The sequence below is a fragment of the Geotrypetes seraphini genome, chromosome 13 (assembly GCF_902459505.1).
Source record: "Geotrypetes seraphini chromosome 13, aGeoSer1.1, whole genome shotgun sequence".
NCBI classification, from domain to species: Eukaryota; Metazoa; Chordata; class Amphibia; order Gymnophiona; family Dermophiidae; genus Geotrypetes; species Geotrypetes seraphini.
In genome coordinates, this window is record NC_047096.1 from 2,582,053 (window position 1) to 2,597,713 (window position 15,661).

Here is a 15,661-nt window from a genome sequence, read left to right on the forward strand (position 1 = left end):
TGATACAACAGGTATCTGACAATGAGTGGGAGTTAAGAGTTGAAAGCAACTTACAGAAAAGTGGGCTTTTAGCTTGGATTTTAAGACTTTTAGAGATGGAGCAGGACATATTGACTCTGGCAGCCTGTTCTAGGAATATAGTGCGGCAAGAAAGAAGGGACAGAGTCTGGAATAATGTGGTGGGCCTATGTGGGGGGGAGGGACTGACTGGAACCCAGTTCCACTGCTTCTTTTCAGACTCCAGAGCGCCACCACGAGTGTTTGCTCCAGTACCCGCCTTAAAGGAAGCCTGAAGGGAGCAGAAGGGGATGGCGTGAACATGGAGCATAGCAGAAAACAGTCACTTAATTCCCTAACCTAGTAGCATAGTAGATGACGGCAGATAAAGACCCGAATGGTCCATCCAGTCTGCCCAACCTGATTCAATTTAAATTTTTTCTTCTTAGCTATTTCTGGGCAAGAATCCAAAGCTCTACCCGGTACTGTGCTTGGCTTCCAACTGCCGAAATCTCCGTTAAAACCTACTCCAGCCCATCTACACCCTCCCCAGCCCATCCTCCCCAAAACGTCCATATACAGACACAGACCGTGCAAGTCTGCCCAGTACTGGCCTTAGTTCAATATTTAATCTTATTTTCTGATTCTAGATCCTCTGTGTTCATCCCACGCTTCTTTTAACTCAATCACCGTTTTCCTCTCCACCACCTCTCTCGGGAGCGCATTCCAGGCGTCCACCACCCTCTCCATAAAGTAGAATTTCATAACATTGCTCTTGAATCTATCACCCCCCAACCTCAAATCCAAACCCTCTTTCCTTGTTGCTGCCCATTTGACCCCCTCCTCCAGCTCCACAGTTCCACTTCCTTTTTGCCTACAAATTAAGCCTTGTGCAAAGGACAGAGTCCCAAATAAATGAGAAACACAAAGTAGAAACTGACCTGAAAGAAAAGACTCAGAGAAGAACACGGTGGGGGAAGGAACCCATCAGAGTTAGTGTGAAGTCTCTCTTTCTCTGCAGTTGATCTCCATCTGCTGTGAATGCTGCCCAGGGCAGAGAGAAACCAAGCAATACCAAATCTGTCAACGTCCACTGTGAACATTCACACTCATACCTGTGCACCATACACACCCTACTCATCTCTCCCTGTCCAGCTCCCTTTTCTAAGCCGTCACCTCTTTTTCTCTTAACCATGCCACCATTTCCACCTTCCCTTTAACCTGGGCCTTGGTCCGCTTTCCTCTCTCTCTCACACACACAGGAAAAGCTGTGTGACTCGGACAGAACTGGTTTCTCTTGAGGCAACGCCTCCCTATGAGCTCTGTGTGTATAACAACCTGTACTAACAACAGAAGCTTGCACTTCCTCTGGAGGATCCCTGTGATGCAGGAAGACCCTGCCAGAGAGGCACATTCTACCCCCTGGGAATTCTGGGCAAATCACAGCTGAACTGCTCGGTGCCCGAGGGCATTTTGTCAGCTGGTATTTCACTTGTAGACCTGGTTAGATGGTAACAAACTGTAGACCCGAGGATATCACAGTAGAAAAACCATGGCTTAGAAGTGAGGGTCACGGGATGTGCAAAACATTCCAGATTAGCTGGGTTTAGGGAACCAAAGTGGGAGTGAATTTGGGTCCCTGTCTGCTACCTTTTAGGAGTTGAAAACTGACAGGTTTTCATCAAAGAAAAGATGTTTTCATCTGATATCACATGCCATAGGTACAGGTTTTTCAAGATAGTCAGCCAGATAACAGACTATAAAAATCCATTTGCACTCTGAAAACACGCTCCAGGATACTCTCTGTGCCATGGTTTCCTTTTACCGCTCACCACCAGGCCTACGATGGCAGTTTATTGCTAGAGGAGGTCACTGCTGCAGAATTTTCTCTTACCCAAGGAATCTAACCTTAGGGCAGGAAGCTGGCAGCCAGAAACTGTTGCCTGGGGGTATCCCATAAGAACAGCCTTACTGGGTCAGACTAAAGGTCCATCAAGCCCAATAGCCCGTTCTCACGGTGACCAATCCAGGTCCCTAGTACCTAGCCAAAACCCAAAGAGTAGCAACATTCCACACAGAATCTCAAAGAGTAGCAAGATTCCGGAACCCTAAATGGTAGCAATATTCCATGCGGAATCCCCAAAGAGTAGCAACATTCCACATAGAATCTCAAAGAGTAAGCAAGATTCCGGAACCCTAAATAGTGGCAACATTCCATGCGGAATCCCTAAAGAGTAGCAATATTCCACATAGAATCTCAAAGAGTAAGCAAGATTCCGGAACCCTAAATGGTAGCAATATTCCATGCGGAATCCCCAAAGAGTAGCAACATTCCAAATAGAATCTCAAAGAGTAGCAAAATTCCAGAACCCCAAAGAGTAGCAACATTCCATGCTACCGATCCAGGGAAGCAGTGGCTTCCCCCATGTCTTTCTCAATAACAGACTATGGACTTTTCCTCCAGGAATTTTTCCAAACCTTTTTTAAAACCAGCTACGCTATCCGCTCTTACCACAACCTCTGGCAACGCGTTCCAGAGCTTAACTTGCCTCTCTCTCCCACATCTCCCCCTCTGTCACTAATACAGTCTAGGCTGCCTATTCTCCTCGCTGCTTCTGTCAGGGGCTTCCTCCCTCCCTCCTTCCAGCACTCCCAGTGCAGGTGAATACCTCCCTCTAGTGCTAGTGTAGCCAAGCCACTGGACATCCAAGTGTCCGTCTGTCCGCCCTGCTGTGAGACCAGTGAAAGATCTCGCTCAGATGTTGGCCATAAAGAAGTCAAAGATATACCAACTGCGGCCAATTAAGACAAATTATGGAAGGATAAACAGACTTCAGATCAGCTGTCATATACAGCCATTGGTCTCTATTGACAGCAAGCGGATTGAATTCCTAGGCTAGCTGTTGGCAAGTTTGTCTGGAATATTGTAGGCGGTGTGCTTTCCTTACTCATCTGTGGTTTGAGATTCATCTTTTGACTTTGGCTCCATGCACTGAAGACATGTTGTTTTTATCTATAATCACTAATTCCTATTATATTTGCCTTTCTTTAAATTTTTTGTAAGATATGGTATTTAAGCAAAATGTTTAGTTTAGTCTATTGCTTTAGCCGATCTTTATATTTGTGTCCTGCCTAGTAAAATCTAAACGGAATATAAATGTTTAAAATAAATACAGAGACAAAATACATCTCACTGCATCCCGTCTGCCCATCCGCAGTAACCATTATCTCTTCCTCTCTCTAACACAGGGTCTCGCAAACTTTCCGGTTGGCGACACACTAAATTTAGTGCCCCAGCCGGAAGGCACCCGGAAGTGCATGGCCGTCGACGTGATATCACACACATGCCTGATGTCATCGCATCGACGACCACTTAGACGTGGAGGACCATCTAGCCGCGACCCACCGGTGGAGGAATCCAGGAGGGGGGGGGGGGGGAGAGGAGGAGAGTCATCTGCACCGGCTGATTTCCTACAGGAAACGCCTCTCGCCGTGAAAGGCAAGTCTTGTAGACAGGCAGCCGGCGTGGACGACTCTCCTCCTCGCCAGTAGGTCGCAGCACACCAGAAGACGCATGAGGCACACTGTTTGCGATACTGCTCTAAGAGATCCCACATGCCTATCCCAGGCTTTCTTGAATTCAGACATAGAAACATGACAGCAGATAAAGGCCAAATGGCCCATCCAGTCTGCCCATCCGCAGTAACCATTATCTCGTCCTCTCTATCAGAGATCCCACGTGCCTATCCCAGGCTTTCTTGAATTCAGACATAGAAACATGACAGCAGATAAAGGCCAAATGGCCCATCCAGTCTGCCCATCCGCAGTAACCATTATCTCTTTCTCTCTCCGAGAGATCCCACGTGCCTATCCCAGGCTTTCTTGAATTCAAACACAGTCTCTGTCTCCACCACCTCTTCCGGGAGGCTATTCCAGGCATCTACCACCCTTTCTGTAAAAACGTATTTCCTTAGATAACTACTCCTGAGCCCATCACCTCTCAACTTCATCCTATGCCCTCTCATTGCAGAGTTTCCTTTCAAATGAAAGAGACTCGACTCATGTGCATTTACATCACGTAGGTATTTAAACGTCTCTATCATATCTCCCCTCTCCCGCAAAGTCTACAGATTGAGATCTTTAAGTCTGTCCCCCTATGCCTTATGACGAAGACCACTGACCATTTTAGTAGCCTTCCTTTGGACCTGAATGTAAGTCACCTTAACTGAGCACGGTGCAATCTTTTACCCAGTTTTCACCACATGACCCCTCTGTTGTGCTAATGCTACACCAGCCTCTGCCTCAAAGCCGTCCCTCCTTCCTATTGCCAGGGCTGTGGGGCAGGAACTGGGAGGCAGGTAGGAAGGTTTATAGTTTACTGACTGATTACCTGGCATTGCCTGGATATTTATTGATCCCAATCTTCCGCTATCGATAGACTTGTATTTAGTGATTACGCCTGGTAAAACGGGAAGTATTTGATTGGGGGACAAGTCCAGGACAAATATCAGGAAGTTCTGCTTCACGCAACGAGTGGTGGACACCTGGAATGCTCTCCCAGAGGAGGTTATTGCGGAATCCACCGTTCTAGGATTTAAAAGCAATCTAGATGCACATCTTCTTACGAGAGGCATAGAGGGATATGGGTGACTAGAATTATGCCAGGTGTACACCTGCCTGGGCCTCCACGTGTGCGGATCGCCGGACTCGATGGACCGAAGATGGCAGTTCTTATGGACATCTTCATTTTTAGCAGCAAGAATGGCCCTGTGTATGGGGCTGAATTTGGACTTAAACAGTATTCATCTTAGCGAGCCCGAAAACTCACCCCCTTCCCACCCACAGTATTTTTTCCACGTATTTGGTTGAAATCTGTCCATCTGATTCTATAGATCTAGATTGATGATTTCTATCCCGCTTTTCCCAAGGCGGCTCCCAGCAAACACCAGCAAAACCACATCCATGACAACAATATCAACCATACTAGAAGGCTACCACCTCCCCCCCCCCCATTTCATCCTACAGAAAAGATGGGGGTTTCCAACATTTGATTGCTGTCCTCTGTATCTTGGGGACCCACCCAAGAAAACCTAGCCACTCTGGGCACAGATGGCAGAATGCTGGGTGCCTGGTACCCCCTAAGCACTAGCATTCCGTCACATGAAAGGCCCAGCAAAGGGCCCCTTTGTCCTCGCTCCACGATCACGTTGGCCCCGGGTGACAGCAGGGCTGCCCCCGACCGCCCAGGTGCAGCAGGCGGGGCACCTGCCATCGACCGGCCAGCGCCCCCCTTACCTCGCCTTCCGCGATGCACCGGGAGAGCGACGAGCAGGTCCCGCCTCGGCAGCGTCCAGCCGCAGACAGACAGACGGATGCGGCAGACAATGGAGCCCCGGCGGCTCCCGCCGCCTGCTGGAGGCCCGCGGTACTGCAGCGGAGCCCGCCCCTCCCCCTCCCGTGCAGCCCAATCGGTGCCGCACGAAGACCCCGCGAGACGGCGATCCGGGTCCTTCTAGCGGCCAGTGGGCTTTGCACGTTTTGCCGTTTGCACCTTGAACTGTGTGTGCTGTGCACAGAAGCGCTGCCGCCCGTCGGGTGTGTGCACAGCAAGTGCAGCTGCAGAGGCGAAGGACCTTGGTATGAGCGCCCGGATAGCTCAGTCGGTAGAGCATCAGACTTTTAATCTGAGGGTCCAGGGTTCAAGTCCCTGTTCGGGCGGTCGCACTTTTTTTTTTTTTTTAAAAGAAAAAAAAATGCCATTTGCAAAAACAGATCAAATAATGTGGCAGAAAGCAATAGATCCAAAAACAATCAACCTCCACTCATTTAGAGGAAAGAATTGAAAGCACAAGCTCTAGGGCCGAACCCCGAGAAAAGAAATACGAAAAAGCAGGAGCGCCCGAACAGGGACTTGAACCCTGGACCCTCAGATTAAAAGTCTGATGCTCTACCGACTGAGCTATCCGGGCTCCATGCTTAGTAAGAACAAATATGGTTATTTAGGATCTGAAACGTGTCTTTGGTCTTACAGTCGATCTTCCTTCTCCAATTACTTAACCTATTACTTTCTGAATTTTTAAAACTGCCATTCTTATAAAGTTTTCAGTCTATACGACCTAGAGAACCTGTAACACACACTTTTAAAAAGCTATAAGTTACAGAGCTGCAGTTGAACAGAACAAATTACCATTCACTCTTAGATAAAGAATTATCCAAATGTATTTATTCTGAAAAATTATGCTACTGTGACTATATAGGCAAAACATCCCACCCACAGACAAGATTAAGAGATCTCGATCCCTGCCAGAACAAGGCTCTAGTGCTGGGGGAGGGGTAACTGGACAGTGTCCCAAGGCCAACCTAACTACTGTATTAGCAAACTGGGCAGCAATTTCTAGAGGCAAGAAAGAGCAGCTAAGTGAAAGCAAAACGATCGATTTGGAGAGTCTCACTGACTCAAGGAAGCAGCAGTGCAGACTTCTCTGGTTCAATGGCTTTTGGACCTTGCCCTCACCATCTGCATGTATGTATAACTATGATGTCCTAGAGTGTATTTTTATGGAATTGTACTGGGGTGTCTCTACTTTGTGCATGGAGGGGTAATTTATTTTAAAAATGTTGATTCTTATGGTGATCATGATTGTTGGAAGAGAGTTGAGAAGGGAGCTAGGGTTAATTGGAAAGAGGGAAATCCAGGATGAGGCTTAGCCTAAGACCCCTATGACATTGCTCAAGATCTGTAGAAGGCTCAGGATATGGAACTAAGCTTTTCTCTAAGGGGTACTGAGTTTGCAGAGGGGCTGTCCCCACAGAGGCCTCCAGATGTGCACCCCCCCCTCCCCATCTCAACAGCCAGGGCTTTAGACCAAGGACCAGGGAAGCCAGGGCTCAAATCCCCACTGCTATAGTTCCAGTTTATTCATTATTTTAATATACTTATGTCCAGGATGAGGACATTTCTATTGGGCTTAGCACCCCCAATCCTTTTGAAAAGTCGGCTCCTGTTTCTAACTTCCTTGCTGCTCTGCCTTTCAGAGCCATCAAAGAAAAGATCATTTCCTCCTGCTGGTTGCATTGCAAAGATTTAAAGTAGAGAATGACACGGGGACAAATTTGTCCCTGTGTCTGCAAGAACACAATTTCCCTGCCTCCATCCCCGCAAGTTTTGTCACTGACTCTGTCCCTGTCCCATTCCTGTAAGCTCTGCCTTAACCACACAAGCCTTGAACACTTATGATTTTAAAGGGTTTGAGGCTTGTGCAGATGAGGACGGAGCTTAGGCATTGGTGGAATGAGGCGTTATGACATCACAATCTGAGCTCTAGAATGTTGCTACTTAGGATTTGAAAGCGTTTGAGGCTTGTGCAGAAGAGGGCGGAGCTTGGGAACGGGACGGGAAAATGAGTCTCCGCGGGGACGGGGAAAATTGTCCCCATGTCATTTAGACTCAGCCCGTTTGCAAACTCTCCTCGTCGGCTCTTCTCTGGGACAATAGTTTGCGCGAAACGTCTAATCTGGTAAACCATGGACACACCCGCTCCTGTTATTTATTGAGCTTTTTAATCATTTATTTCTATCAATTACATTCTTCTGCTTTTACTATTAGTCTTGCGCCGGCGCGGGAGGACTGGGTCGCTGGCGCTCGCTACGTGTACGCTCTGGCCTCGCGCCTCGTTCTCTGTGATCCTCGCGCCGCATCCCGCCCGACGCTCTATGGTTTGTGTGCCTCGCGCCGCCGGAAGTGGCCCTGAAGCGCCATATTGGGTGAGCGGAAGCGGAGGTTGCGGTGAGATGGAGCCGCGCGGCCTGCACGAGAGGAAGCCCGTGGCTTGGCGATAGGTGAGAGACCTGGAAGCGAGTGAAGGACGGCAGAGGCGCCTGAAGTCAGAGCCATTATCTCACACATGCATGGGTGAAAAGAGAGGAACAGGACGGCCAAATGGCCCATCCCCTCTGCCCACCCGCAGGGGCCATTATCTCTTCCTCTCTCCCAGAGATCCCACTGCCTATCCCAGGTCTCTGTTCCACACATCTACCACCCTTTCTGTAAAAAAGGATTTCCCTAGATTACTCCTGAGCCCATCACTCCCTTCACTTCATCCTGTGCCCTCTAATTAGCCATTATCTCCTATGACTTTTTTTATTTTTGGGGTGAATTAGAAATTCCTGGGTTTTTGCTTGAAATTGCACATGATTTTAAGTTCAAGAAACCATGACTTGGGAATTTTGACAGCCTCCAAAGGGATGGTGCCACGTCAGAGGATTAAAATTTGAGAGGGTGTGGGATAGGCACAGACTTCAAAAGAGTTTTGGGGTTGATTTCCCTCCCTCCTTGGGAACAGCCTAGAGGGCCAAGATCAGCAGATTAGTCCCCAGGGCCCAAGAGTGCTAAATGTGGTGGTGGGAATGGTGCCTGCAATGCCCTATTGTCCTCCTGCCTGACTCTTGGGAGAAGGCCAGAGGTAGATTCCCTGAATACCAGACAATTAAAGTTTTTGGAATAGGAATAAATAAACTTGTTTGCTATGATGCTGTGTTGAATTAGAACTCTTTCAGGGGGTTTGAAGATTTTTTTTTTTTTCTTTTTTGTAGACCTTTGTTAATTTGCTATTTAGGATGTCGTGCATCAAAGTTGAGAACTTTATATGTATTGTATATGATCTCTGGATCCTTCACTGCATCAGTATTTACAAAACTCACTGTTAGGAATGGATATCTAATAGGAGCCTACAATATAACCTCTTTTATTGTTGATTTTTAAGACTGCTCTGATTTTCATGAATGTGAGAAGCAAAATGTAGTGATGATTTACTAGAGTGACCCCTGTCCTTGAATTTGTCAAAATCTAAATTTAAGATATTTAAAAGCCAAGGGTGAAAGCAGGGATAAGTTACTTCAATCACACACACACTGATTAAATACTGGCTGTGATGTCACCACCATGCCAAACATGATGGGAATGATAAGCGGTTAGCAACAGGTTGTGCAGTATCTGCTGCTTTGGCTTTGTCTGAGCTCGTTCCTTAGCCTCTGCTGCTTTGTGAACCTTTTCTTGGGAGGAATACTGGTGTTGCTATAGACTTGTGCTTAAGTTTCAGAACTGATAAGTGCAGTGCTGTTCAGCCTGGTCCTCGGGGCACCCCAATCTGTCTGTTTTTCCTTATACCCACAATGTTTATGCGTGAGAGAAATTTGCATGCACTGCCTCCTTGGTATGTAGATCTCTCATATGCATATTCATTATGGATAGCCTGAAGACCTGACTGGCTCGGTGTGACCTGAGGATTGGGCCCTACTGTCATGTTTGTTAATTGGATTGGGCCCTACTGTCATGTTTGTCTGTTAATTAGATTGTAAGCTCTTCTGAGAAGGGACTGTCTTGAATGTTCTAATGTACAGCGCTGCGTACATCTAGCAGCACTATAGCACTACTATGAATTATTTCTATAGCGCTACCAGACGCACGCAGCACTATACAGTGTCACAAAGAGTAAGAAAACAGTCCCTGCTCGAAAGAGCTTACAATCTAAATAGGCAAGACAGAGAACCATTGCTCTAATGTACAGTATAAGTTCCTGCAAATGAGCAATTATCAGGTTACAGAGATAGGCTTTGAGCTAAGTAAGCTGTGTTTGCATTCTGCCTTGAGTTGTGTAGGGAAGTGAAAGCAGAGCCTCAGGATACAATTGGCAACCAGTAGTAATGCATTTTGACTTGAGCAGGTGCAGCAATTGCTCTTTCCACCTCAGTCCCTCCCCTGCCATGCCTTAGTCTGTTGATTAGGTTGACTCAGCTGCTACTCTGTATGTGCTGTGTGCAGTTTCAGGTACCTGCCCCAGCATGTTTAAGAGTTTGTTGGATCTGGCAGTTGGTTAGTGGAGGTGGACCAGCAGCATGGGTCCTGGAAAGGACTGAAACAGGTCTGTCCTGATGTAGGAGGCAGGTAATTCTGAGAAGCTTGCTTTCAGGAAACATTGCAATCAGAAATCCTGGAGCGGAGGTGGGGGAAATGTCAGGTTTGGGTTTTTGGAAGTCCTTTTAGATTATGGTATAAATTTGAGGTGATAAGAACCAGAATGCCATTGTTAACTGTGTGGAAGCAGTTATTAGTTGCTGCAGTGCCTCAGTTTCTAAAGGGTTGCATTGAAGGAAGAAAAAGTGGGAATGAAACACCTGTCTCAGGTACTTAATGCAGATTACTTTTGAACATGTGGTAAAGATCTTAAATACGCAGAACACACAAAAACTTCACAAATGAAATGCAGTCAGAAATCAAATGTTGAGATAGTGTTTGCATAGCTAATAAAACAACAGCAGCAGATGAATCCAGAGACCAATGGGATAGCCTATTCTTCATCCTTTGGGATCCCCCAAGGCTCTATTCTGTCGCCTCTTCTGTTCAATATCTTCCTTTCTCTATTACTGAGCATCTGCCAGTCAATTGGTTTTACTTCTTTCTCTTATGCGGATGATATTCAACTTATCCACCCTCTTGACCCAGAAAATAATAATGATATTTTGTCTATAAATAAAAAACTAGAAACAATACAAAACTGGCTTAATTCAAACAAATTAGCATTAAACATAAAAAAAACAAAATCCATGATTTTTACCTGGAAAAAGGACATAAGCTTGAAGACCCCATTTGTCCTTAATAACATCCCCTAGAGTCTGTCTCCACTTTAAAAATTCTTGGGGTCATAGTCGATGACAAACTACTGTTTCATGAACACATCACTTATATAGTCAAAACATGTTTTTATAAATTGCATTTAATACGATCAGTCGCCAAATTTCTTGAGCCAAAATCAATTAATATTCTGGTTCATTCTTTGATTATAGCTAAAATGGACTACTGTAACTCACTATTACTTAACATCTCCCAAAAAGAAAAAAGAAGACTACAAATTATCTAAAATACAGCTATTAAACTAATCCACAATGCCAAGAAATATGACCACGTTACGCCATTATTGATCGACTCCCACTGGCTCCCTATCAGTCATCGCATTTTCTTTAAGGTCATGCTGTTAATATTTAAAACCTTAACCTTTAATGAGCCTCAATTTATAGCTAGAATGTTAATACCCCATAACACTATACAACCACTCAGATCATCCTTCCAAAATCTCCTATCTATACCCTCTTTGAAAATAGTAGGCACGAGAAGATCTGATATGTTCTCCTTAATGGGCCCCCAATGGTGGAACTCATTACCACAATATATTAAAAATGAAAAAGACCTAACCTCCTTTAAAAAATCCTTAAAATCTCATCTTTTTAAAGATGCTTTTAACATTTAAATTTTAGATTTGTTAAATATTCTCAGCTTTTTAACTTTCCCGTTCCCCATTGTTCTCTTCCTTTTTTGTCTATTTCTTCTAAAAAGAGTTGTAACTTTCCCCTCCTTTCCTCCCAATTCAAGTTTGTCCTGTCTTCAAGAATTTTGTCATTTGGTTTGTCTTTTTTGTAATTTTACCTTTTTTTATAATTTTGTACATCGCTTAGCAAACCGAATAAGCGATTCATCAAATACTAATAAACTTGAACTTGAACTTGAGCACACATCTACCAGCAGGCGGAGATAGAGAAACTGATTAACAGGTGGTCCTATTGGCTGGCACGACTCCTGCATCTTCAGTATTCTCTATCTCCCAGCAGGTGATGGTCGCTATTCAACTAGCTCCTGGAATCTGGCTGTGCCTGGGCCTTTATTTCTCCTGTTGAGGCTTTCTCTTCAGTGAGACAGGGGTGTCCGGCTGAACGGTGCCGGCTTTAGAGGTTACACTTTGGCCCCTCTTGTCCCTGCCTCACCCTCCCTCTGATGATAGAGGGTCTGCCTTAGTCCATATTTTTTCTTTTTTCCCTTTTTTTTTTTTTTTAAAAAAAAAGGGACTCCACAGCTGCATTTTTGCCCTGCTAATGCGGTGTTTCCCGGCATCTACCGGCACTGTTCAGTAGGTTGTGAGTATGTGTTTCATTCTTCACGCTTCCTTGGTGGAAGAACTTTATGACCATTCAGCCAGAGCACTGGCGGCTTCTTGGACATAATCCGCAGGTTTTTTCTTTGGAGGAGTTTTGTCATGCGGCTACTTGGTCTTCCAAGCTTACTTTATCTCAGCTTTACCGGTTGGATGTAGGGGCGCATGCGGAGGCAGCGTTTGGTGCTTCAGTTGTTGAAGAGGCGGCGTTTGCTTCCCACCCAGTTTGTGGATTGCTTTGCTACATCCCATTGGTCTCTGGATTCATCTGCTGCTGTTGCTAAGGAAGGAAAAATTATGTTCTTACCTGTTAATTTTCTTTCCTTTAGATGCAGCAGATGAATCCAGAGCACCACCCTTTCTAGATTTTGGCTGTCGGTTTTTTCTTTTGCAACATTCGGCATCAGTTATTATTGCTTGTTGTGTTCGGTATTATTGCCTTTTGATATTTGTTATGGGAAAGAAGTTTTTTACATGCTATGCATATTGATGGTTACGGATGCTTGGGCAAGGAGCAATACTGGAGATGCAGGAAGCGTGCCAGCCAATAGGACCACCTGTTAATCAGTTTCTCTATCTCTGCCTGCTGGTAGATGTGTGCTATCCCATTGGTCTCTAGATTCATCTGCTGCGTCTAAAGGAAAGAAAATTAAATGGTAAGAACATAATTTTTCCTTCTGACATCCATCCCAGGAAATCAAAAGGAAAGAGACTCCTATAACAGGAAACAATTTGCTACTATTTAAAGATCCAAGAGGCTAAAACTGACTGAAATGAAATACTAGACGACTGGAAACATGTTCAACACAACTCTGCAGAGGAGGAACCTTGGGAAGAGAATTTCGTAGACTTCTCCACTGCTTTCTGAGGCTTTGGGGTTTGTTTGTTTTTTGATAAGCAGATTCTTAGAATGCAGGCAGATAAAGTATAGTTAGCTCAACAGGACAGTAAAATGTCGTTTCTAAATTGATGTCAAATGAAAATCTTTAGACATGTGGAAAAGAGAGGCTTTTATGTCCTTCCTTTTATAATTTGGGTTTGTTTGTTTTTTTTAGATTTTTTTTCATAAGCTGCTCAGTCACTGCCAAAATGACTTCATCTACCTCCACACAGTATTCTGTAGCTGAGATGAGTCCCTGCAGGATTGTACCAGTGGGACAAGGAAACCTGGTAAACTTGCTAAATTTCCTATTTTGTGTTTTTGGCCAAATATTGTCCGTCTTTCAGCATCCATTAAGCCAGATAGTGTGACAATGCTCATACAATCTTTTATGTTGCCAGTTTCAAACTCTGCTTATCTCCTTACTATGCCATCACTTAGCCAAGTCTTCCTGAGCCATATTTCAGTTTTGCTTAGCAAAAATCTACCTTTTCTAAATTTGACATGTTTCCAAATATTATTTTTCTCAGTCTTTACTGAAGTCTCTTACCTAGTTTGGAGAATTACTTAGGAAGGACTGTTTCTTCTGTGTCTTGCAGTTCTGGACAAGGTCTAGTAGCATGTTAAAAGTAATTAGGAGGAATAAGCTGTAGATTAAATAGAGAAACATGATGGCAGATAAAAGGCCAAATGGCCCATCCAGTCTGCCCATCTGCAGCATCCACTATCTCTCCCTATTGGCTAAGGCTCTTAACATTTGCATCTCTTCTTCCTATAGTTTAAGGCTCTTTACATCTGCATTGTAAGGTAATAGAGCTTTATATTAATTACTATAATTATTTAAAATATTGTATAAGCTGTGATAAATTGGTATTCTCTCTATAGGAACATAGAAACATGATGGTAGATCCCACAATGTTTTCTTGAATTCAGACACAGTCTTTATCTCCTCTACCAGGAGACTATGCCATGCATCTACCACCCTTTCTGTAAAAAAATAAAATATTTCCTTAGTTTACTCCTAAGCCCATCACCTCTTAACTTCATCCCATGCCCTCTCACTCTGGAGTTTCCTTTCAATTGAAAGAGACTGGCCTTGTGTGTATTTATTCCATATAGGCATTTAAATGTCTCTATCATATCTGCCCTTTCCCCCAAAGTATACATATTGAGATCTTGAAATCTGTCTCTGTGTGCCTTATGACGAAAGCCACTGACTGTTTTGTCTTGGTAGTGTATCCCTTCCGGTAGGTTGTTTGCCTTTGATGAAACACCATCTTAGAGGTAATAAACTCCACTAGTTGTTCAGCCACAATCCACTCAACGGCAGATTGAAAATTGACAAATAGTGTTCAAGCTTCAAAGGATCCATATGCTGCTTTTTCAGTATCAGGAATATGATAGCATGCTTCCAAGCACCTAGTGCAGTCCCTCCCATTAAACTGTGGCATGAAAAGGTAGCAAAAACCACTGTGGTGGTGTTAAATCCAAAGCTGGCATTGATTTTCCTACTTTTCTTACTACTGTCTCTAATGCTTGAACCGTGACAGGCTGGAACTCGCACCACTCTGCCAGTCCACCCATGTTCTTTCATCATCATCTACCTTTGTACAGAAATAGCCTGCCAGGCACTCTACATCTGGCAAACACTGGGATCTTAGGTCCCAGTGTTAGTCAGTGAATTCAAAATTTGAAACGGTTTCTGAGATGGATAAACATCCTGCTGAATTATAATCGAATAGCATTTTAATTTGGCATAAAGCATGACCCGTCAATAAAATGCACAATTCTCCCTACAGTATAGTAAGGAGTCCAGTGTCCTATTCTTCACCCATTGCCGTTTAAATTTGCATACTGCTTTTTCAAGAGACGTAAACCTTCACGGCACTATCTGGCTGCACCCTTCCCCCTTTCCCCCAACTTAAGGGAAAATATTTCGCCAACACTTCCGACAAAGAACTATCCCAGGTAACAATCTGTTCTTCCAGGGATAGACACAAAATTTTTAGGATAGACTTTAAATAACGGAGGCAGCCCTGATGGATCGCTTCATCCCAAACAGTAACCCCCCCCCCCTGTCTGTTAAACCCACCTGATGTCTAACAATACTGAAGCCAAAATGTAAGGGCTACATGATCAGTCCATGATAAAGTGCAAACTAGCTATTTCATCAATTATAAACAATGCAAATAAACACGAAAAACAGGTCCAAACATTGCCCACCCAAATGAATCGGTTTGTTTATTTATAATCTGCTTTCGAGAACAAGAAAACACAATATTGACTACAGACATACAAGGACTATCAACGCAGCCAACTTACAATTCTAAAAGCATCATATAACAAACCTAAGCAGGACTTTAATGCAGCCACATAACCGCCTTATCACTATAAAACAAATTCATCTCACGTATTCATTTGATAAAATAGATAGATGATGTTTCAATAATTTTTTTAAGCATCTTTGTTTCCCTGGCTTCTAACATAGAATGAAAGCTTTTTCCATTCCTCAGGCCCTATACAAGACAGGACCCAAGTTCTTACTGTTTACAGTCTCACATCTTTCCTGGTAGGTATTGACAGATCTAAGTGTGTAGCTGACCGCAGGCTTGAGAGAAATGCAATCGACTAAGTATTTAGGTGATACAGCATTTTCATCAGAAAAAGTTAATGTCTTCTTGGGTGCAAAGATACAGATAGAACCATGGGCTGAATTTGAGACTGTTAGTGTTCAAACAGTTAGTGAATTGTTGGACACCCTTAGACCAACTGTTGCATCAGGTGATTTGTGTTCACCAGGTGT

The 15,661-nt window shown here is 44.3% G+C and overlaps 2 protein-coding genes and 2 non-coding genes across 8 annotated transcripts in view; 2 read left to right on the plus strand and 2 right to left on the minus strand.

The window, feature by feature from the left end:
• Nucleotides 1-5,426, minus strand: part of PIK3C2B (phosphatidylinositol-4-phosphate 3-kinase catalytic subunit type 2 beta) — a 93,216-nt gene extending 87,790 nt beyond the window's left edge. The window contains exon 1 of one of the 4 annotated variants that reach the window (XM_033918035.1): nucleotides 5,293-5,426. The gene's annotated coding sequence lies outside the window, so the exon portion shown is untranslated. Of the gene's footprint in view, nucleotides 1-938; nucleotides 1,138-1,173; nucleotides 1,214-5,077; nucleotides 5,188-5,292 lie in introns of those variants that run through there. The other 3 variants (XM_033918037.1, XM_033918038.1, XM_033918036.1) reach the window with 3 other exon arrangements.
• Nucleotides 5,427-5,642: 216 nt separating this feature from the next.
• TRNAK-UUU lies at nucleotides 5,643-5,715 on the plus strand. Its single transcript has one exon. It is a non-coding gene; the product is annotated as a tRNA-Lys (tRNA).
• Nucleotides 5,716-5,893: 178 nt separating this feature from the next.
• Nucleotides 5,894-5,966, minus strand: TRNAK-UUU. The gene has a single exon. It is a non-coding gene; the product is annotated as a tRNA-Lys (tRNA).
• Nucleotides 5,967-7,683: 1,717 nt separating this feature from the next.
• MDM4 (MDM4 regulator of p53) overlaps nucleotides 7,684-15,661 on the plus strand; it is a 31,147-nt gene continuing 23,169 nt past the window's right edge. The window contains exons 1-2 of one of the 2 annotated variants that reach the window (XM_033918141.1): nucleotides 7,684-7,836; nucleotides 13,034-13,148. In XM_033918141.1, coding sequence (XP_033774032.1) covers nucleotides 13,068-13,148 — 81 coding nt within the window. In that variant the 5' untranslated portion in view covers nucleotides 7,684-7,836; nucleotides 13,034-13,067. Of the gene's footprint in view, nucleotides 7,837-13,033; nucleotides 13,149-15,661 lie in introns of those variants that run through there. The other variant, XM_033918139.1, reaches the window with a different exon arrangement.